The following is a 26,905-nucleotide window of genomic DNA, read 5'->3' on the forward strand; positions in this document are numbered from 1 at the left end:
AATAATTATACATTCCATTTTCTCAGTGACCAGGTTTACTGAAACTGCAGACACCTGAGATGCCACAGTTGATTTTTTGTTTGATCCATGCTAAGGTGACCAGGTGACCATTTGATCTAAGGTGACCATTTGATCTAAGGTGACCATTTGATCCATGCTAAGGTGATCCATTTTCTCAGTGACCAGGTTTACTGAAACTGCAGACACCTGAGATGCCACAGATGATTTTTTGTTTGATCCATGCTAAGGACAGAGCTGTGGTTATAATGGAGAAATAAATTTTACACCAACAAATGGAGACCTTATTATCAGACTAGTGAGGTACCCATGCTACGCATGGGTGGGAGTCTGGGATCTCAGACATAAATGTTTTGATAATTTTTTATAAAAACTCCCACCCACTATAGGACACATGCAGTGACCCCAAAAGCTGCACAGAAACTTAAAACTGTGGGAGTTGTCCTGTGTAAAATCAATGTACCTTTATTGATGATGGAGCTGATTACAATGATGATGGTTTACCGAACCAGCGAATGTTTCCACATGCGGTAAATGGCGAAACTGCAAAAGCCGAACCTGTGAATGAGTTTACATGTGGAGAGAGAGCAGCTTCATATGAGTGGAAACTCAAAATCATAATCGTGTTGAGAAATTTATGAAACCTCCCTCCCATCCATATTAGGACACCCGCTGGGACCCAAAAAGGTTCCACAGAAAATTTGGTGGGGCTAACCCCAAAACTGAGGGAGTACTTCGGGGACGAATAGACATACAGACAGACACTCCTGCTTTATCGATTCTACATAAAGAGACGTCGATTTTCAAGCTTCTTCTTCACTCCAACATCTGTCATGAACAAGGCGAGTGGATTCTCACAGAAACATCGGCTCAACCAACTTGAAAGTCCAGCTTTTGCATTTATAGACTTTTACTCATTTCATTTGACTGGATAAATCATGACAACCTGCATCAATTAAGTTTAAATCGATAGATTAAACTTTTCCTGTCACTGGGGACGAGTACTTAAACCAGTACAAAATAAGCTCAAAAGCAGTAAATGTGCAAAAAAAATTACCTCTTCTTCCAGCAATGACTGGAAAGTTTTTCGGAAGCGCAGCTTGAAATGGTCCCCACGTGTCTTCTTTTTCCTTTTTCCTGTGTGACGGCAACGCAAAAAAAAAAGTCTTGTTTTTGTATCTTTTTTTTGTACACAAATACTGTTCAAAGTTCTCGGAACAGTTTAGTTGTTGGTATTCTTGAGCAGTAGATTCTTCCTCGACGTTACAAATTTACATGCATACTGTTTTATCAGGAGACAACATCGTCTCCACCTTTTTGATGGGCAATTCTGCTGCCTGAAACAATTGACAGCAGGCTGAACTAGAACAGCACTCGGTAGAGCGCATGCCTCTCGAGGTATGTGCTCTACCGACCCATCCAGGATTGCACTCCACCAATGAAACTGCTTCAACAGCCATATGCTCCTCACAGCATGAAAGGAATAGTTGGCTGGTTTACGCTATTGAAGCCCTGTGATGGACTCTCTTAGATGCCTCTTCTAGTTGCCCTGTTACATCAGGCTGAACAGTTTACGATTTGAAACCCACTGATAGGCTGGATCAGCATGTGGACCTTAACCAAAATCGAATAATCTTGTTCTTATCACCTATCCAACTAATGTTTGAATTCGTCCAAAACTGTTTGAGATATCGTGCTATGTATCGTTTTTGGCTCTATCTCTGAATGTTGAAGAAACACTTAAAAACCTATAGTGTCCGGACGTAGATGTTCAAAATAATCGAATCCATTAGTCCTTGTCACACACCAAACCAATCTACCAAGTTTCATCCAAATCCGTCCATAACTTTTTGAGATATCCTGATCACAGACAAAGACAGACAGACAAACAGGGGTGAAAACATAACCTTCATCCAACTTTGGTGGTGGAGGTAATGATGAACAAAACTTGTTATATTTGCCTCACCATCACCCCCCCCCCCCCCCTCCCAAATTGAAATACAGTAGAGTACTGTTTTTCTATTGAATACGTCCTATTACATTAACTGTGATTAAAGTCAGTCATCGATGGGCTCCGCGGCTGCATAACAAGGGTTGGTAGCTTCCGTGGCCAGCTATTCACCTGTAGTTTCTGTTACATAAAATTCAATTGAGATCAAGTAGTTCCTCGATCATTGACTGCCGTCTGTGAGAGACGGAGAGACAGACAGAGTGAACCAATTGCTTAACCCCGCTTTTATCTACGTGTGCAGGGTAATAATCTTGCCCCTCGGAGAGGCGTCAAAGAGAGACATTCACGGGGCCTGAGAAATGAATCGTGTTATTGAATATGTCACTATTCGCTAAAAGATGGTTTCACCACTGGGAACCTGAAACCAAATTGAAATCAATGTAAGGGAAGCACAAGGAATAAATCCCTTCCCCCACCACACAAAAAATTGCCAACCAACCCTCAGCTCGCAAGTTCAGGGAATTAATTTTCTGGATGCCAAATAAATCCGTATGATCGACTATTTTCCTAACGAAACCACAATCAAATGGAAATAATATATGCCAGCCACATGCAAAAATTGCAGGAGGACATCAAGGACAAATGCCAAGAGGTGTTGACCAAACATGTTCCTCTTTCAAGAACACGTGCCTATACACAAGGCCTGTGTTTCATAGACCAGCGTTCCTGACTGCGACTTTGCGCAGCTGGATCACAAACCCCATTCCCCCACCTCTGTATAGCCCAGAACTTGGCCACTAGTTTCTACCATCTGATTTGACATTAAAAATCCGACTTGGGTAACTACAAGTTCAATGATGTTGAGGAAATTACTGCAACAGCCAAGAAGTGGCTAAAAGAGGAAGCTGAAACTATTTTTTAGACATAGACAGTTTGAAGAACAAAGGGGGCAAATCTTACTATAATTCACCAAATGACCATCTGTCTGTGTCTGTCTGTCTGTCTGTCTGACTGACTATCCATCCGTCCCCACATACCGCAAAAACGGCTGAACTGATCGCAAAGACATTTTGGGTGGGTATTCCTGGGACCCTCTGGAGTAAAATAGGCGATATTGTTTTTCCAATTTCAGGTTTGGTCTCCAGCATTTTCAGGTTTTGACTCCCGCCGAATGTTATTTGGACCGATCGCAACGATTTTTTGTGTGTATTCCTGGAACCCCTGCAGTAAAATAGGCCCATAATGCAAATCTTCCAATTTCAGGTTTGGTCTCCAGCCCAACGTTATTTTCCCACACCCCTGGATACGCTTCTTTTTCTTTCGACCTTACTGGAATAGATAATAGAGCAAACGTATATGATTATGTCGTTATGTTTATATGCGACGAAAACGTCTTCTTCTTCTTCAAATAAACGGAACACCATCTTAATTTGGCGCCAAAGACCCAAAAGACCCTGAAGACTCTGTTCCCACCTTACCCAGTCAAACCCAACTGCTCCTGGACTCTGTGTCCTTCTCTCCTGACAAGGTGGAGAAGTTTTTGTCAAACCTAGACTCTGATTCTGCAACTGGACCAGACGGCATCAGCCCAGGGGTCCTAAAATCCTGCTCTGCCACTCTATCTCACCCTCTCTCTGTTCTTTTCACCCTCTCTTTTGCTCAAGGTCATCTGCCAGCATCTTGGAAAACAGGCAAACATTACCGCTTTACACAAAAAGGTGCAAAAACAGATCCTTGCAACTACAGACCAATCAGCCTGCTCCCAATTATCAGCAAAGTCATTGAATCCATCATTGCTTCGGATATCAAATACTTCCTCTTCTCCAATGGCTTGATCTCTGATCATCAATTTGGATTCAGACCAGGTCATTCTACTATGGACATGTTGCTTCTGCTGTCTCAACAATGGATGGAGGTCCTCATTGCCAAACAGGAAATCAGAGCTGTCTCCCTCGACATATCACGTGCCTTCAATACGGTCTGGCACCCAGCTCGACTCACCAAACGCTCCTCCTATGGTATCCATCGAAATCTCCACACTTGGCTTGCGAACTTCCTCTCTGGTCATAGTCAACGTGTGGCCCTGAATGGATTTCTCTCATCGCCCCTTCCTGTTCTGGCTGGAGTTCCCCAAGGTAGTGTTCTGGGCCCTGTGCTTTTTCTGGCCTTCATCAATGATCTCTCCGACTCTCTGGAAAATCCTCTCTATCTCTTTGCTGATGACTCCACTCTCTGCCGCTCCATTCCTCATCCCTCAGATCGGCAGCCTGCAGCCTCCTCACTCTCTGCAGACCTGGACAAAATCACAGACTGGTCAAACAAGTGGCACATGTCTTTCCATCCTGACAAATCTCACACTCTTACTATGTCTCTCCGAAAAGACCGACTGGAAAACCATCCCATCTACTTTCTCAACAATCCTCTCCAAAAAGTTCTGTCGCTCAAGCTTTTGGGTGTCACTATCTGCCATGATCTTTCTTGGGAAAACCACATTTCCAAGCTGGCCTCCAAAGCCAGTCGCCGACTGGGCAACCTCCGTCGTGCGAAGTCCTTCCTTGGCACACCTGAGCTCCTCACCACAGACAAGGCTTTCATCCGCAGCTCAATGGAATACTGTTCCCCCCTCTGGGCCGGTGCTCCTGCCTCACACCTGGCTCGGCTTCACGCTGTTGAAGCCAAACCTTTCAGAATCATTGGAATCTCCTACGATGAAGCTAACTCCGAGGGCCTTTCACTCACTCACCACAGGCAGGTTGGTGGTCTTTCTGTCTTCTACCGACTCCTCTCCGGCCTTGCTCCCCCAGCTCTCTGTGCTCTGTCCCCCAAATATTCCTACAGGTCGCACAAGATCTGCCAGCAACCCTCTAATGGTTAAACTGCCAAAATCTAGGCTCTCTGCTCACCTTCACTCTTTCATTCCCCTTTTCTCCCGCCTCTGGAACAAACTCCCCCGCTCCCTTCAATCCCACTCCTCCCTCCAGGACTTTAAAACAGCTGTTCACCACCATCTCTTATCTTCCCCCATCCAAAACCTTGATCTTTTCTACCCCTGCTAATTCACCCCAGATACATTTTTTCGAAATTCCAACTTCTTTGCTGGAAGTCCTTGCAGTGTCCATATGTTTTATACCTCTCCCACCTCCCCCCAAGCCCTCTCCCTCCCACAGTTCTCTCGATGTCCCTGCTCTCAAATATTGTGTTTGTGTCCTTCCCCCTCTCTCCCAATCTTGTCAACCGCTCACCCTTATTTTGTGTTTTATGTGTCGGTTTGTGTCGGTTTGACTTTTTGTGTGATTAATGTTAGCTCTTTCACGAGCTTCGTCCTTGTATACAAAAAAAAAAAAAAAGACCCAAAAGACCCCGATGAGCCAAAAGACTCTGCAGACCCAGAAGACCCAAAAACCCACAGGAACCAGAGGAACCAAAATACCATTAAGACCCAAAAGTCCCTGAAGACCCCAAAGACCCAAAAGACCCCAAATACACAAAAGACCCCAAAGACCCAAAAGACCCAAAAGACCCCAAATACCCAAAACACCCCAAAGACCCAAAAACACCCCAAAGCCCCAAAACACCCCAAATACCCAAAACACCCGAAAGACCCAAAACACCCCAAAGACCCAAAACACCCCAAAGACCCAAAACACCCCAAAGACCCAAAACACCCCAAAGACCCAAAACACCCCAAAGACCCAAAACACCCCAAAGACCCAAAACACCCCAAAGACCCAAAACACCCCAAAGACCCAAAACACCCCAAAGACCCAAAACACCCCAAAGACCCAAAACACCCCAAAGACCCAAAACACCCCAAAGACCCAAAACACCCCAAAGACCCAAAACACCCCAAAGACCCAAAACACCCCAAAGACCCAAAACACCCCAAAGACCCAAAACACCCCAAAGACCCAAAACACCCCAAAGACCCAAAACACCCCAAAGACCCAAATAATAATAATAATAATAATAATAATGCATTTATTTTATATAGCGCTTTTCAGGAAGCCCAAAGACGCTTTGACAGAGTGCAAAACATAATGCATAGCAAAACATAAAAACAATTGCAAAAAAAGAAGAATCAATAGGGAAATATTCAAAGCACAAAGGAGGGAGAAGGAGAGGAGATAGTCAGGGGTTAGATGCTGTGGGTTAAATGTTGAATGCAGTGTTGAACAGGTGGGTCTTGAGTGATGTTTTGAATGTGGTGAGTGAGGAGGAGTCTCTGATGGTGTGAGGTAGCGAGTTCCAGAGGGTGGGAGCAGCGATGGAGAAGGCCCTGTCCCCCCAGGATCTAAATTTGGTCCGGATGGGGGGGGGGGGGGGGGGGGTCAGGAGGTTGGTACCAGCAGAGCAGAGGTTGCGGGTGGGAGTGTGTCTGGAGAGGAGGTCAGCCAGGTAGGATGGGGCCAGGTTATGGAGGGCTTTGTAGGTCAAGAGGAGGATAATTAAATTTAATAATAATTAAATAAGATAATAATTAAATAATTTATAAATAATAATTATAATGATAATTATTATAATTATAATTTATAATTATAATTATAATATTATAATTATAATTATAACTATAATTATAATTATTTTATAATTATAATTATAATGATATAATTATAATTATATATAATTATATATAATTATAATTATAATGATATATGAGGATAATTAAATAATGATAAGATAGGAGGATAATAAAGATGTGGGAATAAGAAGTTTTTAACCTTCTCAGGCCCTCATAGAAGCAAACCAAACTTGGGCAAGGCTACAGGAGCATCCTCACAAATAGTATAGTTGGTTACTTGGCACTACAGCATTAATCAGTGAGTTAAATGATTGAGTACATAAAATCAAAGGATATATTATGAGATCCTTTCTCTTCAAGAGTAACAATACCCTTTAACTTGCAGGCAACAAGCATTATATGGTGAATCATCCACTTTGTAAAGGAAACAAGTTTCCCTGCACGTCGGCTGGGGGTTCTTCTCTCAATCTTGGACAAGTTTAAAGAGATTTCCAAGGCCGATTCTCCGAGCCGAGAACCGCATGTTTTCCAGCACCCAAATCCAGCTGTGTAAAAACCCCAAACATGAACATGTGTAACATGTGTAACATGTGTAACCCCAAACATGTGTAAAAACCCCAAACCCCAAACATGAAAAACCCCAAACATGAAAAACCCCAAACATGACAAACCCCAAACATGTAAAAACCCCAAACAAACCCCAAACATGAAAACATGAGGCGACATCACTCCCAGGGAAGCTCTTGCGAGATCACGGCGAGGTCACGTCTTTTCGAAGCTGTTCCATGCGCTCACGCTTTCGAAGCTAAGTAATCTTTCACAATTGTGTTTTTGTCGAGACTGTATCTATCTTTCGGTGTGTGTACCTATAGCGTATCTTTAGGAAAATTTTCGGTGCTAATTTTTCGTACATGTATACACAATCATCGGTTAATGCGTATCGAGTATTCTGAGGCCTAGTACTCGTAGGCTTAGGCTGCCGTACCGTCTCCGACCTTGTGGTTATGTTTTTCTCTCAGCGGTTCGTCGAATGCGCTGCAATTATTTTCGTTCTCTGTTTCATCCCAGTCGTTCACCCCATACCTCCTTGTTTAATATCTCAACTCAAAAAAATAAAAAACCCCCCAAAAAATATTTCCTTCTCAGGTCTTATTCGTTTATTTGTTGTTCTTATTTGTTCGTTCGTTCTTCGTTCACGTTGTTCGCGATCACGCGATCACGTGGTTAGAAATCTATAATCTCTCCCCTGAACAACTATTTTCTCTCATATATTATAACACCTTTTTCTTCTTCTCCTACAAAAGGATGCTTTCGTCTTGCTCACCAAATCTATTCATTCCAGAAAAAATAAAATAATACCATCTCTTACAGTTCCTCTTTTCTACATTCCCTAAACTCTCCAGAACTCCACCCCTCCTTCAGCGTCCTCAAACGTATTTTTGACTCGAAGGTCTCAAACTCATTTTGCAAAAAATGTTCGTTTCCCATGAATCGTACACTTTTCAAAATCCAATCTCACCCCTCCCCTCCAAATCTTCCCCATCCCCCCTTCCCTCCAAAACTTCCCCATCCCCCCTCCCCTCCAAAACTTCCCCATCACCCCTCCCCTCCAAATCCTCCACATCACCCATCCCTTTCAAATCTCCCCCCTTGCCCCTTCCCTCCCCTCCCTCCTAAACTCCCCCCACACCCCTCCCCTCCGAGACTCTCCCTCGCTCCTCCCATCCTAGACTCCCCTCTCACCCCTCCTCCTCAAAGCATCCTCCCTGCTTCTTCCCCCTTCCAACTTTCACCTTCATCTCCCCCAACCTTCTGCCTCGCTCTTCCCCCTCCTCAAATAACACCTCACTGTGCCTCACCCAATCTCCATAAAACCTTTTGTCTGCCCCATTCTTCCCTTTCTCCAAGCTATTCTGAAATCTCTGAAATCTCTGACACACCTTCAACAACTCTCCCTACCTCTTCCTCCTCTTCCACATCTCACCCTACCCCTCCACCCCCCTGTTCTGTACGCGATGCTACCCCTTCCTCTTCATTAACGGTATGGACCTCAAACATCCGGGGCCTTCGCTCAAACTTGACTGATCTCTCCATACAGGTTGCTTCTGACAAACCAGATGTGATCTGCTGAACAGAAACTTTCCTCCTTAATGATGTCTCTGATGCCTTGGTATCTCTCCCAGGTTACTCCCTCCTCCGGTATGATAGACCTGAGCCTCGTCCTGGAGGTGGGGTTGCTATCTTTATAAAAAACTCTCTTCCTCACTCGCCCTCCACTGCCCTCTCTCCACCTCACCCCCAGGAATACCTTTGGCTACGGCTTCCCCTTCGCTCCCACCTTTTGTTCATATGTGTGTTGTACCGTCCACCAAACAGTGATGACTCCATCTACATCTCGCTGTCTGATAATATGGACCAACTTCTATCTACCCATCCCAACTCTCTCTTCCTCATATGTGGTGATTTCAATTGTCACAATGCCAGTTGGCTGGGTGTGGGCACCTCTCTCACCAGCCATGGCTCTTCAGCAAAGGACTTCTGCGACTCACTGGGACTGACACAATCTGTCAATTTCCCGACCCGGATCTCAGTCAACGGAGCATATTCTCTTCTGGACTTGGTTATGACTAACTTCCCTGAAAATGTCTGCTGCTCTTCTTCTGCTCCAATCGGCTCATCTGATCATGTGCTTGTCAAAGTGGACATCTCTCTGACCATTCTCAGAGAGCCTCCTCAGCGTCGACGAGTCTGGCATTTCACTCAGGCCAACTGGCACGGTCTTCAAGCAGCCATCAATCATCTGGACTGGTCTCCCATCTCTACCGCCTCTGACATCAACTCATCCTGGGAATTCTTTCAAAGTAAATTGCTCTCTCTCATGCACAGATTTATCCCGTCTCGTCTTCAGTTGTCATACCCTTCCTCCCATCCATGGTACACGGAATCTTGTAGTGAGGCTGTTGCCCTGAAACAACTTGCTTTCGTCTCCTGGAAAGCAAATCCAATGGAAGGAAATCTCATTTCCTTTCACAAAGCCCGAAACAAGTGTGTGTCCACCCTCAGGAGAGCCAGGAAACAATATCTCACCGTTCTCAAGACCGAACTCTCTTATCTGTCTCCCTCTTCCAAATCCTGGAGGCGTCTGGTCAAATCTGTTTCTGGTGTTTGTTCCCCCTCCATCCCCTCCCTCACCTCAAACGGCTTAACGGCTGACTCCGCACGTGAAAAAGCTGAATGCCTCAACTCTGTGTTTGCCTCTAAATCTTGTGTCCCAAACCCATCCCTCTCTGTACCCACCGTACCCAGCTGCTCCTGGACTCTGTGTCCTTTCCTCCTGACAAGGTGGAAAAGTTTCTGTCAACCCTCGACTCTGATTCTGCAACTGGTCCTGATGGCATCAGCCCACGGGTCCTAAAATCATGTTCTTCCGCTCTTTCTGTTCTCTTCACCCTCTCTTTTGCTCAAGGTCATCTGCCATCTGCTTGGAAATCAGCCAACATCACCGCTTTGCACAAAAAAGGTGCAAAACCGATCCGAGCAACTACAGACCAATCAGCCTTCTCCCAATTATCAGCAAAGTCGTGGAATCCATCATTGCTTCAGATATGAAATCTTTCCTCTTCTCCATTGGCTTGATCTCTGATCATCAATTTGGTTTCAGACCTGGTCACTCTACTCTGGACATGCTGCTTCTGCTTTCTCAACAATGGATGGAGGTCCTCAATGCCAAACAGGAAATTAGAGCCGTCTCCCTTTACATTTCACGTGCCTTCGATACGGTCTGGCACCCTGCTCTGCTCACCAAACTCTCCTCCTTTGGTATCCATGGAAATCTCCACGCATGGCTGGCGGACTTCTTCTCTGGTCGTAGTCAACGTGTGGCCCTGAATGGGTTTCTCTCATCTCCTCTTCCTGTTCAGGCTGGAGTTCCCCAAGGTAGTGTTCTGGGGCCTGTGCTTTTTCTGGTCTTCATCAATAATCTCTCTGACTCTCTTGCAAATCCTCTCTATCTCTTTGCTGACGAATCTACTCTCTGTCGCTCCATTCCTCATCCCTCAGATCGGCAGTCTGCAGTCTCCTCACTCTCTGCAGACCTGGACAAAATCACAGACTGGGCAAACAAATGGAACATGTCTTTCAATCCTGATAAATCTCACACTCTTACGATGTCTCTCCGAAAAGACCGACTGGACAACCCTCCCATCCACTTTCTGAATAATCCTCTCCAATAAGTTCTGTCACTCAAGCTTTTGGGTCTCACTATTTGCCATGATCTTTCCTGGGAAAACCACATTTCAAATCTGGCCTCCAAAGCCAGTCGCCGACTGGGCATCCTCCGTCGTGCGAAGTCCTTCCTTGGCACACCTGAGCTCCTCACCACATACAAGGCTTTCATCCGCAGCTCTATGGAATACTGCTCTCCCCTCTGGTCTGGTGCTCCTGTCTCACACCTAGCTCGTCTTCACGCTGTTGAAACCAAAGCGTTCAGAATCATTGGAATCTCCCACGATGAAGCTAACTCCAAGGGCCTTTCACTCACTCACCGCAGGCAGGTTGGTGGTCTTTCCGTCTTCTACTGACTCCTCTCTGGCCTTGCCCCCTCCCCTCCCCAGCTCTCTCTGGGCTCTGTCCCCCAAATATTCCTGCAGGTCGCACAAGATCTGCCTGCAACCCTCTTTTGGTTAAACTGCCAAAATCAAGACTTTCTGCTCACCTTCACTCCTTCATTCCTCTTTTCTCCCACCTCTGGAACAAACTCCCTCACTCTCTTCAATCCCACTCCACCCTCCAGGTCTTTAAAACAGCTGTTCACCACCATCTCTTATCCTCCCCCATCCAAAACCTTGATCTTATCTACCCCCGCTAATTTCGGTCCCCTTGTGTTTTATACCTCTCCCCCCCACCCCCCCCTTCCCACGCCTCCTCCCCCCAAGCCCTCTCCCTCCCTCACTTCTCCCTGCTCTCAAATGTTGTCGTTGTGTGCTTCCCCTTCTCTCCCCATCTTGTCTTCCGCTCCCTCTTTTTGTATATTTTGTTTGTCTGGTTGATTTGCTTGTGAAATAAATGTTAGCTCTTTCACGAGCCTCGATTCAGTATACAACACAAAAAAACAAAACAAAAAAAAAACCCCAAAGACCCAAAACACCCCAAAGACCCAAAACACCCAAAACACATCCAAAGACCCAAAACACATCCAAAGACCCAAAACACATCCAAAGACCCAAAACACATCCAAAGACCCAAAACACATCCAAAGACCCAAAACACATCCAAAGACCCAAAACACATCCAAAGACCCAAAACACCCCAAAGACCCAAAACACCCCAAAGACCCAAAACACCCCAAAGACCCAAAACACCCCAAAGACCCAAAACACCCCAAAGACCCAAAACACCCCAAAGACCCAAAACACCCCAAAGACCCAAAAACACCCCAAAGACCCAAAAACACTCCAAAGACCCAAAACACCCAAAACACCCCAAAGACCCAAAACGCCCCAACCCCAAAACGCCCCAAAGACCCAAAATGCCGCAAAGACCCAAAACGCCCCAAATAACCAAAACACCCCAAAGACCCAAAAGACCCAAAACGCCCCAAAGACCCCAAAACGCCCCAAAGTCCCCCAAAACGCCCCAAAGACCCAAAACACCCCAAAGGCCCAAAAGACCCGGAATACTCAAAAGACCCTGAAGACCCAAAATACCATGAAGACCCAAAATACCCTGAAGACTCAAAATACCATGAAGACTCAAAAACACCCTGAAGACACCAAAGACCCTTAAATACCCTGAAGTGCCCAAAGACCCTTAAATACCCTGTTCTCCCCTATGGGCTGGTGCTCCTGCCTCACACCTGGCTCGGCTTCACGCTGTTGAATCCAAAGCTTTCAAAATCATTGGAATCTCCCGCGATGAAGCTATCTCTGAGGGCCTTTCACTCACTCACCGCAGGCAGGTAGGTGGTCTTTCTGTCTTCTACCGACTCCTCTCCGGCCTTGCTCCCCCAGCTCTCTCTGTGCTCTGTCCCCCAAATATTCCTACAGGTCGCACAAGATCTGCCAGCAACCCTCTGATGGTTAAACTGCCGAAATCTCGGCTCTCTGCTCACCTTCACTCTTTCATTCCTCTTTTCTCCCGCCTGTGGAACAAACTCCCACACTCCCTTCAATCCCTCTCCTCCCTCCAGGTCTTTAAAACAGCTGTTCACCACCATCTCTTATCTTCCCCCATCCATAACCTTGATCTTTTCTACCCCCACTAATTCACCCCAGATCCACCTTGTTTGAAATTCCAACTTATTTCCTGGAAATCCTGGCAGTGTCCATATGTTTATACCTCTCCCACCCCCCCCCCCCCCCCTTCACATGCCTCCCCCCCTTCACATGCCTCCCCCCCTTCACATGCCTCCCCCCCAAAGCCCTCTCCCTCCCACAGATCTCTCGATGTCTCCATGTCTCTCGGTCCCTGCTCTCAAATGTTGTGTTTGTGTCCTTCCCCCTCTCTCCCCATCTTGTCTACCGCTCCCGATGTTATTTGTTTTATGTGTCTGTTTGTCTTTCTGTGTGATTAATGTTCGCTCTCTCACGAGCCTCGATCTTGTATACAAAAAAAATAAAAAAAAAATAAAAAAAAAATACCCTTTCGACCAAAAGGACCCCAAAGAACCAAAACACCCTGAAGACCCAAAATACCCCAAAAATACCCCGATGACCCAAAACACCCCAAAAAACCCAAAGACCCAAACGACCCAAAACACCCCAAAGACCCAAAACACCCCAAAGACCCAAAACACCCCAAAGACCCAAAACACCCCGAAGACCCAAAACACCCCGAAGACCCAAAACACCCCGAAGACCCAAAACACCCCGAAGACCCAAAACACCCCGAAGACCCAAAACACCCCAAAGACCCAAAACACCCCGAAGACCCAAAACACCCCGAAGACCCAAAACACCCCGAAGACCCAAAACACCCCGAAGACCCAAAACACCCCGAAGACCCAAAACACCCCGAAGACCCAAAACACCCCGAAGACCCAAAACACCCCGAAGACCCAAAACACCCCGAAGACCCAAAACACCCCGAAGACCCAAAACACCCCGAAGACCCAAAACACCCCGAAGACCCAAAACACCCCGAAGACCCAAAACACCCCGAAGACCCAAAACACCCCGAAGACCCAAAACACCCCGAAGACCCAAAACACCCCGAAGACCCAAAACACCCCGAAGACCCAAAACACCCCGAAGACCCAAAACACCCCGAAGACCCAAAACACCCCGAAGACCCAAAACACCCCGAAGACCCAAAACACCCCGAAGACCCAAAACACCCCGAAGACACAAAACACCCCGAAGACACAAAACACCCCGAAGACACAAAACACCCCGAAGACACAAAACACCCCGAAGACACAAAACACCCCGAAGACACAAAACACCCAGAAGACCCAAAACACCCCGAAGACCCAAAACACCCCGAAGACCCAAAACACCCCGAAGACCCAAAACACCCCGAAGACCCAAAACACCCCGAAGACCCAAAATACCCCAAAGACCCAAAACACCCCGAAGACCCAAAACACCCCGAAGACCCAAAACACCCCGAAGACCCAAAACACCCCGAAGACCCAAAATACCCTTAAAGGCCCAGAGGATCCAAAATACCCAGAAGACCCAAATGGCCCTAAAGACCCAAAACACCATGAAGACCCAAAACACCCTGAAGACCCAAAACACCCTGAAGACCCAAAACACCCTGAAGACCCAAAACACCCTGAAGACCCAAAACACCCTGAAGACCCAAAACACCCTGAAGACCCAAAACACCCTGAAGACCCAAAACACCCTGAAGACCCAAAACACCCTGAAGACCCAAAACACCCTGAAGACCCAAAACACCCTGAAGACCCAAAACACCCTGAAGACCCAAAACACCCTGAAGACCCAAAACACCCTGAAGACCCAAAACACCCTGAAGACCCAAAACACCCTGAAGACCCAAAACACCCTGAAGACCCAAAACACCCTGAAGACCCAAAACACCCTGAAGACCCAAAACACCCTGAAGACCCAAAACACCCTGAAGACCCAAAACACCCTGAAGACCCAAAACACCCTGAAGACCCAAAACACCCTGAAGACCCAAAACACCCTGAAGACCCAAAACACCCTGAAGACCCAAAACACCCTGAAGACCCAAAACACCCTGAAGACCCAAAACACCCTGAAGACCCAAAACACCCTGAAGACCCAAAACACCCTGAAGACCCAAAACACCCTGAAGACCCAAAACACCCTGAAGACCCAAAACACCCTGAAGACCCAAAACACCCTGAAGACCCAAAACACCCTGAAGACCCAAAGCACCCTGAAGACCCAAAACACCCTGAAGACCCAAAACACCCTGAAGACCCAAAACACCCTGAAGACCCAAAACACCCTGAAGACCCAAAACACCCTGAAGACCCAAAACACCCTGAAGACCCAAAACACCCTGAAGACCCAAAACACCCTGAAGACCCAAAACACCCTGAAGACCCAAAATACCCTGAAGACCCAAAACACCTGAAGACCCAAAACACCCGAAGACCCAAAACACCCTGAAGACCCAAAACACCCTGAAGACCCAAAACACCCTGAAGACCCAAAACACCCTGAAGACCCAAAACACCTGAAGACCCAAAACACCTGAAGACCCAAAACACCCTGAAGACCCAAAACACCCTGAAGACCCAAAACACCCTGAAGACCCAAAACACCCTGAAGACCCAAAACACCCTGAAGACCCAAAACACCCTGAAGACCCAAAACACCCTGAAGACCCAAAACACCCTGAAGACCCAAAACACCCTGAAGACCCAAAACACCCTGAAGACCCAAAACACCCTGAAGACCCAAAACAACATGAAGACCCAAAACAACCTGAAGACCCAAAACAACCTGAAGACCCAAAACAACCTGAAGACCCAAAACACCCTGAAGACCCCCAAAGACCCTTAAATACCCTTTAGACCCAAAGGACCCTTAAAATCCCCAATAACCAAAATACCCCAAAGACTTAAAGACTCAGAGGAAACAAAAGACCCTTAAATACCCAAAAGCCCCTGAAGACACCAAAGACCCCAAAGACTCCGAAGACCCAAAACACTCCAAAGACCCAAAACACCCTGAAGACCCAAAACACCCTGAAGACCCAAAACACCCTGAAGACCCAAAACACCCTGAAGACCCAAAACACCCTGAAGACCCAAAACACCCTGAAGACCCAAAACACCCTGAAGACCCAAAACACCCTGAAGACCCAAAACACCCTGAAGACCCAAAACACCCTGAAGACCCAAAACACCCTGAAGACCCAAAACACCCTGAAGACCCAAAACACCCTGAAGACCCAAAACACCCTGAAGACCCAAAACACCCTGAAGACCCAAAACACCCTGAAGACCCAAAACACCCTGAAGACCCAAAACACCCTGAAGACCCAAAACACCCTGAAGACCCAAAACACCCTGAAGACCCAAAACACCCTGAAGACCCAAAACACCCTGAAGACCCAAAACACCCTGAAGACCCAAAACACCCTGAAGACCCAAAACACCCTGAAGACCCAAAACACCCTGAAGACCCAAAACACCCTGAAGACCCAAAACACCCTGAAGACCCAAAACACCCTGAAGACCCAAAGCACCCTGAAGACCCAAAACACCCTGAAGACCCAAAACACCCTGAAGACCCAAAACACCCTGAAGACCCAAAACACCCTGAAGACCCAAAACACCCTGAAGACCCAAAACACCCTGAAGACCCAAAACACCCTGAAGACCCAAAACACCCTGAAGACCCAAAACACCCTGAAGACCCAAAACACCCTGAAGACCCAAAATACCCTGAAGACCCAAAACACCTGAAGACCCAAAACACCTGAAGACCCAAAACACCCTGAAGACCCAAAACACCCTGAAGACCCAAAACACCCTGAAGACCCAAAACACCCTGAAGACCCAAAACACCTGAAGACCCAAAACACCTGAAGACCCAAAACACCCTGAAGACCCAAAACACCCTGAAGACCCAAAACACCCTGAAGACCCAAAACACCCTGAAGACCCAAAACACCCTGAAGACCCAAAACACCCTGAAGACCCAAAACACCCTGAAGACCCAAAACACCCTGAAGACCCAAAACACCCTGAAGACCCAAAACACCCTGAAGACCCAAAACACCCTGAAGACCCAAAACACCCTGAAGACCCAAAACACCCTGAAGACCCAAAACACCCTGAAGACCCAAAACAACATGAAGACCCAAAACAACCTGAAGACCCAAAACAACCTGAAGACCCAAAACACCCTGAAGACCCCCAAAGACCCTTAAATACCCTTTAGACCCAAAGGACCCTTAAAATCCCCAATAACCAAAATACCCCAAAGACTCTTAAAGACTCAGAGGAAACAAAAGACCCTTAAATACCCAAAAGCCCCTGAAGACACCAAAGACCCCAAAGACTCCGAAGACCCAAAACACTCCAAAGACCCAAAATACCCTTAAAGGCCCAGAGGATCCAAAATACCCAGAAGACCCAAATGGCCCTGAAGACCCAAAACACAATGAAGACCCAAAAGACACCGAAATGGTCAAAGATGCCTATCCCTCTGAAACGATGTGTGGTGAGGCGCGGGAAGCGCGCTGAGGCATGCTAGTAAATTATAATCTAGGGACACTATTTAAAAAAAAAAAATTAATTCTGGTACATATTGTACCTAATTTCATGAACTTTTGAATGACCCTCATACTTTATTTTATCTTCTTCAATTTCTTGTTATATATTGTTTAGTTCCTCCCATTGGTTTATTGCATATAAAACTGGGGAAACAACTGTCTTTATTTGGCTCTTGGGTCCACTAACTATAGCTCTGTAGGTCCATTTTCATTATTGGAACAGCAGGGCATGAGCTTGTTTAATCCAACGCATGTGCGTGTGCATACGTAGACACGTACACACACGTGAAAAAGTAAGATTTGACTTTGTAAAGTCAAATGTAAAGTCTTTACACCCCATGTAAAGATTTGACTTTTTCAACATATTTCAATATACAGCTATTTGATCTTCATTTCAACAATATTGATCGATAAAGGTGATATAATAAAACAAATATCATGAAACATTTACATTTTGTAATCCATTGTATAATTTAAATAAACATAAATGCAAATTTTGCATGTGGAAAAAGTAAGTACACCCCTACATTTATCACTACTTCAAATACCTAAAATTAGAATCAGGTGCACCAGCTCAGGTGCAAATGATTAGAACATCGTTAGATAGGATCTTGGAGGAACCTGTCTTATTTAAACCTCAGACATTTAGTTTGGTTTGCTCTTTGTTGTTGAAGTGTGCGGCGTCACCATGCCTAGATCAAAATAGCTCTCTGAGGCCTTCAGAAAGAAGGTAATAGATGCCGACGAGTCTGGGAAGGGATTTAAAAAGATCTCCAAACAATTTGAAATCAATCATTCGACTGTCCGGAAGATCATCTACAAACTTGGAGAAGATTCCAAACAACCGCCAACTTGTTCAGGCCAGGCCGCCCCAGCAAGTTCAGCCCGAGAGCAGACCGCAAGGTGCTGAAAGAAGTCTCTAAGAACCCCAGAATGTCATCACGGGACCTACAGGTAGCTCTTGCCACTGTTGACGTCAAAGTGCACGAGTCTACCATTAGAAAGAGGCTGCACAAATTTGATCTACATGGGAGGTGTGCCAGGAGGAAACCTTTGCTGTCCAGAAAGAACATCAGGGCAAGATTAAAGTTTGCCAATGAACACCTAGGCAAAGACCAGCACTTCTGGAACAATGCGCTCTGGACAGATGAGTCAAAGGTAGAGCTATTTGGCCACAGTACCAGAAGACATGTTTGGCGAAAACCAAAGACAGCATTTGACCACAAGATCCTGATACCAACTGTAAAGCATGGTGGTGGAAATATTATGGTTTGGGGCAGCTTTGCTGCATCAGGGCCTGGGCAGCTCACCATCATAGAATCACTATGAATTCTTCATTGTACGAGAGGGTGCTTGAGGATAATGTGAGGCCATCTGTCGGAAAGTTGAAGCTCAACCGAAGGTGCACCTTGCAACATGACAATGACCCTAAACATACCAGTAAATCCACCAAGGAATGGCTGAAAAGAAAGAAATGGAGGGTTCTGGAATGGCCAAGCCAAAGCCCGGATCTAAATCCCATCGAGATGTTGTGGGGGGATTTGAAACGAGCTGTGCATGCAATTGTGCCTGCTGTGCAACAATTTTTTGTTGAATAAATTATTTCAAAGTCGATTTTTCATTGTTTTTTGTTCAATTAGATCACCTTTATCTGCAGATACTGTTTAAATGAAGATCAAATATTGATATGTCCACATATGTTAAAAAGATTTAAAAAAACATTTTATGGGGTGTACTTACTTTTTCTGCATGCGAAATTTACATTTATGTTTATTTAAATTATACAATGGACTACAAAATGTAAATGTTTCATGATATTTGTTATATTATATCACCTTTATCTTTCAATATTGTTGAAATGAAGATAAAATAGCTGTATGTTGAAAAAGTCAAAACTTTACATGGGGTGTACTTACTTTTTCATGTGACTGTACACACACGTACACACATGCACACGCACACACAGTTTATACCCTGTATTACCTTCAACATCTCCATCAGATCCTCTCGCAATCATCTCCTTTTTAAAGTAAAAAGTCCCATTGCCTTCAGCCGCTCCACATCGCTTCGTCTAGCTATGCTGCCTGGGATCAATAATAAATGTAGTTACTCTACAAGTCTGCACTGCACTGCACTGTACCCTCTCGTTGGCAGCTATGTCCTTCATCATATGTGGCAAAAATCTGACAAGTATACTTAGTCACAACAAGTAACCAAGGCCTAAAGGAATCTTCATCTGAAAAGCAGGCAAAATATGGCAGTGTAGTTGGTTTGGAACAGTCCAGGTTGTTTGATGCAATTGAGGAGGACAGGGCAGTTTTGGTTTACGGTGGAATATTGCAAAGTCCTCATGATAATCGACACCATTACATGATAATGTGAATGTTAGCAAAAAAAACCCCAGCTTCTGTTTGAGTATCATATTTACTCAAATAAAATATAAACTACATCCAGATCAAAAGCAAATGGCTGGTATCCATAGTAGAGATAGTGATGCACCCGAACTCAAAATAGGGAATTGCGCTTCTGAGCCGAGTCTGAGTCAAGCCGGGTTTGGCTGTCAACTCAGAAAATAACCGGGATGTTTTCCTGTCACAGGAAATGAATTAATTGCAGTATTTTGCAAGTGTGTGTGTGCTAGAAATGTGTTAGAGTTGCTATAGAATAGTCATGTTGTTTCTCTTTGTGAGTTTCAAAGCAAAATGTTACCGTAAATCAGGCACTTTAACTGTTATGTGTCTCGCTCCGAGTTAGCCATGAGCATGGGTTTCATGGCGTGGCCAGCTCTCGGTGAACTCCGATCGGCTGTGGATGTTGTTATTGTTTGCGTGCTCCTTCCGTGTACTTTTATTTATTTTTATATTGAGTGGAGAACTATTACTACATATCATTTTGTGTGCTCCTTCCGTGTTCTTCTAAAGGTTTCCTGAGCTTTCCTACAAAGTAAATAGATTACGACCTTTTCAACGCTACCATGGGTATTATTCCATGACAACAGAAACCCTTTAGAATGAAGCGTGGTGGAGAAACTCAGTTCCTTTTATGCATATATTAATATGATGAAAGGAATGGAAATACACTTTGCACTATCGAGTAACTAATTCATCGCTATCATTTCCTGCATAGGACATCATTGTATTGTAATGCGAGCAGTGCTGTGACCAGCTGTACTCCGAAACACAGTTTAGATTAAGGCCATGCGTCCCCCATACGATCAACTTGCACATTATGTTTGAAGCAATGCAAACTTATCCGAGGTCCGAGCCAATCGGGGACCCCGTAATATGTAATTGCAATCTCCATCGTAACTACATTATTAATTGTTTGCTCTTGAAACCATATTCACTTGATTATTTGATACTTCCAATATTGTAAGGCATACTATTTGTTGGTTAATGTATTTTGAAAGAAGTGTTCTGATTGGCTGTTTGGAATTTGAATGTCCAATCACAATGCAGGATAGATACATGCAGCCACCATCTTTTTCAGGAACGGATAACATGCTGTTACGCTGACTCTCAGTAAACAAGACCAATAGTCTAACCCAGCTTGGACCTGCTGATTGGAGGATCTGCTGTCCCCCTGTCATGTGACCAGATCCTGAGCTCTGATTGGTGGACGTTTGCGAGGAACATACAGACACCAGACGGACAGCCAAATGCTGCTCCAGACGGCATTGCCCGACAGGCTAAGCCGTAAAAATATGGCTTTCGAACCACGTGACCATTGACGTCCTCAATTTTTTCTCTCGACCAATTTATCCCGAGATCAAAGATTCATACTGATCGGATTAAGTGTTCCACTTGCTGATTTATGACGTCATAACGAAGGCACCTATGACATCATCATTAACATATGTTATTCCCCATGGGGAATACTTTACAATGAGCCACCTTAAATTTTTTTTACATTGAGTGGTTTTGGAGATATAGAGGTGTAACGTTTTTCAGTTTTTCCAAGATGGCACCCATACAACATGACCTATGACGTTGTATGACGTTATCACTAAACAATCTACAGGAGACACTCCTATGGTGAAAACTTCATGTCAATCGGACCAACAGTTGCAGAAAAAACGAATCGTCAAGGGAATAAAGCCGCAAAATGCAGGCGGAAGGGACATACATACATACATACATACAAACGCTACTCCAGATGGCATTGCTCTCCGGGCTACACCGTAAAAAATCGATCTGATGATGCCAATTTCAAAGGAAACAGCCCCACATTGGGATAACAAGTTTAAGAAAATGTGGAGTGAAGACCATAGGAACCATTGCAAAAGGGGGAGAAATATGCTTTCTGCCAACTATGTAGGACATATTTCTCTATCAGCCATAGTGAGTACAATTACATGACAAGGCAACTCAACACAGAAAAACAAATCTTCTGCAAAGTCTATTGAAAAAGAAAAACAATGAGGTTATGGGAATGTTTCAGGCCACAAAACAAACAAATTCTGTGATAAATGCAGAGGTGCTATCACAGGGATTTGTGATCGAGCACATCTTGCCACTTGCAATGAGCTACCACTTGTACAAGTTGGCTACCAGAATGTTGCCAGAAAGTGAAATCGCGAGAAACTATTCCTGTGGTTGCACCAATTCAACACATCTGACATATGCAATTGCATTGGACTTGATTGACAATGTCAAATGACAAATGGTCACGCAAAAATATGCCATCAGCTGTGTTCCAGAAAGCTCTCGGCATGCCTTGTGCATGGAGATTTGTTCATAGCAGGCTGCCAATGCATCCAATATATGAGCATTTGAGCAAGGCAAGTGAATAGATGCAGACTGGACAATCATGGATCAGCTACGAGATCCTACCCAACACCGCTCTGTCTACTGGCCAAGCATGTCCTGTTGATGCCACCCAGCAACGCACACTGTGAGATCATCTTCAGGGCTTCAGCATTGTCGGCATTGCTTCATCATTCAGAGAAAAAAAACAAAAAAAAACACTGACTTAGGAGCCAGTTAATAAGGGGGAAAGAAGGTCATGCCTGTGCCGGTGTGTACCAGGACTGTCATGGCATCAGAAACACTCCGTGTGGCTTGTTGGCCACAAAGATCAATATTTTCAAGAACGCTGGCGCATCATGTATAACTTGGAATCCATCCAATGAGCTGTAGGAAAAAAGCAAAATCATCAACCTACTGGGTTTTGTATTAATAGTGTAGGCTGCTATGTCTTAAAAATGGCTGTCGTGTTTTTTTTTTGTTAAAAGCAAAATTCCACTTGATTCCTTGTCTTTGGGGTGTCGCATGTTCGAAAAAATAGGTTGTTAATTTTTTTAAACGGATTAAGGGTGTCAAATCCAAGATGGCCGCCAAAATATATAAATTCCATTAAAACTGGTATTCTGAACACAGTATTTGTCGGTGGACTTTGCCTACCACCTTGGCTAGTTAAGGATACATTTGTTTGGTATGCCTTAGATAACATTGACTTTCTGGAAGCCACACCTTGCGGTATGAACACGCTCCATGGAACAGCAATAGCTGTTTACCAGTCCACAGACCACAACAAGCCAGCAATGTTGCCCAAAGTCGAAATTGACCGTACATCAAGTTCTCAAACATTGGTTGATGCCGTAGAATGTGAGTATCACACATGCAAGAAGCCGGAGATTATAAAGAAGAAGTTTCCGTGCAAGCTAAGCAGCTCTCATCCCATCACAGATATGAGCAAGAAGACCGATATGGCATGGATAATTGGCTGTTTAGATCTCGAGGAACATAGCGATGAAACGCAATCACAAACCACTTCGTCAGAAACACAACTCAGGGAAAGAGATGACGAACCTCAAGCACAAAACGAGACTCCAGAAACACATCTCGATACAGTTGAAGATCAAACACAAGCAACACAAGCAAAATCAAAGTCTCAAGGAACATGGGGTGCTTTTAACTCCCTGCTGTCTTCTTCAGCGAGCCGAACCAATGTCTCTTTAGTTCCACCACTGATACGATCACCACCTACAGACTACGGAACCCTTTATACTGGTCTGATGAGAGCACATAATATAACAACTCAGGTTCTTGGAAAAGACAAAATAACAGTGATGACACTTGATCTCCAACTCTATGATATGGCAATGAAACTATGGGTAGAAAGAGATGAAATGAAGAAGCAGTTCCTGTTTCGGCCTGGTGAGTTGCACGTAGTCTTCTGGGCATTGGCGGCATTAGGCAAATACGTGGAAGGAAGCGGCATTGACCAGGCTTGGGTCGAAGCTGGACTATATTCTCCAACAACCGTAACGCAAATCCTAAATGGAAAACATCTCTACAGGTCCCTAGAAGCACATACTGTAACATTGCTTGCTCTATACCATCTCTACTTTGACAGGTTCCTAACAAAAGCACCAGAAGAGAAAGTGTTCCTAAGTGAAGCGTCCATTGATTTGGAAAAAGCATATCAGAAAGATATCAGCATGAACACAGGCAACCGTCAAAACCTCAGAGATGCCGTCAGAGAAACCATGACCATGTTCGAATCTAGAGATATCCTCACAAAGTTGGGACAGTTTGAAAGCAATCCAGCACCAATTCAACACTACATCCGTAACTACTTGAGGCAGTTTGAAACTATCCTTCAGTATATTAGAGCTACCAGACAACGGGACCTGCTGCTGCATATGGAAAGCACTGAAGCTCTTATCAAGTACTTCTTTGCTCACGACCACCTGAACTACGCACGTTTGCTCCCTTTGTACCTGTCAACAATGCAGCAAACAGAACAAGTTTTTCCAGATGTCTGGGCAGAACTCCTGAAAGGAAATTTCTGTGTGACGAAGGGGATTGTTGCATTCACTTCAATAGGTCCAGATCACGGAATTGAGCAGGAGAACCGCAAACTCAAGGTCATTGGAGGCATTACTGGAATAACCCAAATTGAGAGAGCTCTAGACCGTTTCTTCCTGATTGCACCTGACTTGTCTAATCTAGTAGAGGAGTTTCAAAGAGAATATGGCATGGAAGGTGCTGATACCAGAGACCAACACCACGAGATCACAGGGGGAAAGTCCACCCGAGTAATGAGAAATTCCGCTAGATTGACAGAGGTATTTGTTGTTCATGGAGACCCATTCGTAACCGATGAGAGTGACCTGTGTAACCTTCTTACCAAGAAAGTAATTGATGAAAAGGTAACAAAGGACATAGTAGACCGCGATGCCATCGGACAACAGTTGTTCCAGACATTTGTCAAAGAACGCCTTACAGAAGGAAAACTTTCAGTGTGGGATCCAATGAAGAGAAAGAACATAGGCACTTTCAAAAGTGCCAACACAGTGAAGAAAGTGAAAGCAGGTGACAAACCCATTAAAGTCAAAGAAGAACGAGGACTCCTACAGAGGTTTATAGTAGCATCAAGAAGCCGTCCAGACCTTGATCTAAAGGACTGTATTGGGAAGTATGAATTTGGAATTGTTCCACGTGCCCTTTTCGCTTCGGATGGGTCACTTCTCCTAGCATATGACAAGGCTAAGGTCCTTCATCATCTTGAAGCGCTAGTTACCAAGGAGCAACCTAGCCCAGCAGAAGCCACAAGCGATCCAGCTAATGCCATACCGAGTGTTTCTGGCGACCAAGTATTGAGTGAAAACTCTCAAACTGAAGTACCACCCCAAGCCGAGGCGCCTGAAATACAAGAAGCGCAGCCTGAGCAAGAAGCTTCAACTGACATGTCCGACATGTCTGAGAAATTTAAAGTTGTAGTCATAGATGGCATGGCCCTCGTTAACTCCATCTCCAAGACAGACAAAATGAAAACATGCAGTGATTTTGCCATGTCATTTCTTGAAAAGCTTATCAGGATTGCAGCTAACTACGACGAAGTAAGACTGGTATTTGACAGATACGTCGAAAGTTCTCTGAAAGAGCAAATGACAAAAAAGAGAACAAAGGGAAAGTCGACCTACTATCACATCCAAGATAGTACACTGATCCAGAATATTTCCTTGAAGGACTTCCTTTCAAGTGTCAAAACCAAGGCAGAACTTGTAGAGTATTTAGCTGCAAAGACTCTGGATCACAGCAACAGCTCTGCCAACAAATTGAAGAAGTTCATGGTAACCTTCGGCACTGAGACAAAAGGCAATGTAAGTGTGCCTGATGAATTGGTAAAACACGGTCATGAAGAAGCGGATACGTTACTCTTGCTCCATGCCCTAACAGTTAACGGCGATGTAGAACTTGTAATAGACTCTCCAGATACCGATGTCTTCTTGCTGATGATCCACATGTATCCACAGCTACCTGCTGAGACATATTTCCTTACCGGAAAAGGAAAACTGAATAGGAAAATTGCAGTCAAACCTATCTTTGAAAAGTTAGGAGTTAACCGCGCCTCAGCTATTCTCGGGTTTCATTCTTTCACAGGATCAGATATGTGTGGCAGGTTCGCCGGCAGGACAAAGGACTGGTGTATGAAGGTGTTCATGTCCTGCGATGATATGATACTGGATTCACTTGCTTCACTTGGCAAATCTGCTGCTACACCCTCTCCAAACGCAATTGACCAACTGGAAAGGTTCGTTTGCTTGTTGTACAGATCCAAAACACACACCAAAGTAAATGCACTACGATGGTTCTTGTACTCAAATCGACAGGCCGAGGGAGAGAGTCTGCCTCCAACCTCTGGATCATTGACACCACACATTCTGCGAGCACATTATATTGCAATGATATGGATGCAGGCATGCGAAAGTCAACCGTCCCTTCCTTCTCCCACTGACTACGGATGGAAGTCAGAGGAAAATAGATTTCTTCCGGTGATGTGTTTGAACCCTCCAGCACCAGAGGCCGTGACTAAGCTGGTAAAATGTGGCTGCAAATCAGGATGCAAAGGAAACTCCTGTAGTTGCCGCAGCAATAAACTCCCATGCACAGAGGTCTGTAGCTGTTTGAACTACGGCTGTAGCAACAATGAACAATCAGCTCAGAACATTGTGGGAGATGAACACGAGGACTTGTAAGGTAAAACGGATGATTGTGAGACAGGAATATTTAAATATGGTCAAACAGGAAATTACATTACGCTATCATTGTTATAGCAATGTGGACCTTTGTGTAAAACAGTGGTAGCCATATTGGATTTTCTCACTATTTCTCACTATGGCTGGCATCCACCGATTTCAACGAATCAGTAACATGTTTCCCCAACGGCCTAGCATTACTTATGTGGGCATTACCACCAAAATGGACCTATTTCATCATTCACAATTTGTGTTATCAAGAACATTAAGTTTTTGTACTGTGGTTATTTAAGAAGTGGCGGCCATCTTGGATTTTTCCACCATTTTGAATTTGACTGCCATATTGAAATTAATTGTTTTTGAACTCCTTGGTATTGAAATTATGGGTATTATCATTAATTTGGACCTCATACTGTGTTCAGAATACCAGTTTTAATGGAATTTATATATTTTGGCGGCCATCTTGGATTTGACACCCTTAATCCGTTTTAAAAAATTAACAACCTATTTTTTCGAACATGTGACACCCCAAATACAAGGAATCAAGTGGAATTTTGCTTTTAACAAAAAAAAAACACGAAATGACATAACAGCCTACACTATAACTGTAGATGTTCATGAAAGACAATTTTGACAGCATGAACTGGAATAAAATTAGTAATTCTAATTACCTCTGACACTTAAGATGGAGGGACATTATCTTTTTACT

The 26,905-nt window shown here is 44.7% G+C and overlaps 1 protein-coding gene across 2 annotated transcripts in view; it reads right to left on the minus strand.

The window, feature by feature from the left end:
- ZNHIT1 (zinc finger HIT-type containing 1) overlaps positions 1-26,905 on the minus strand; it is a 44,341-nt gene that overhangs the window by 13,354 nt on the left and 4,082 nt on the right. For both annotated transcript variants that reach the window (XM_068122516.2, XM_068122507.2), the window contains exon 3: positions 1,076-1,155. In XM_068122516.2, coding sequence (XP_067978617.1) covers positions 1,076-1,155 — 80 coding nt within the window. The remainder of the gene's footprint in view (positions 1-1,075; positions 1,156-26,905) is intronic.

Source organism: Myxine glutinosa, chromosome 1 (assembly GCF_964187855.1).
Source record: "Myxine glutinosa chromosome 1, kmMyxGlut1.1, whole genome shotgun sequence".
Lineage (NCBI taxonomy): Eukaryota > Metazoa > Chordata > Myxini > Myxiniformes > Myxinidae > Myxine > Myxine glutinosa.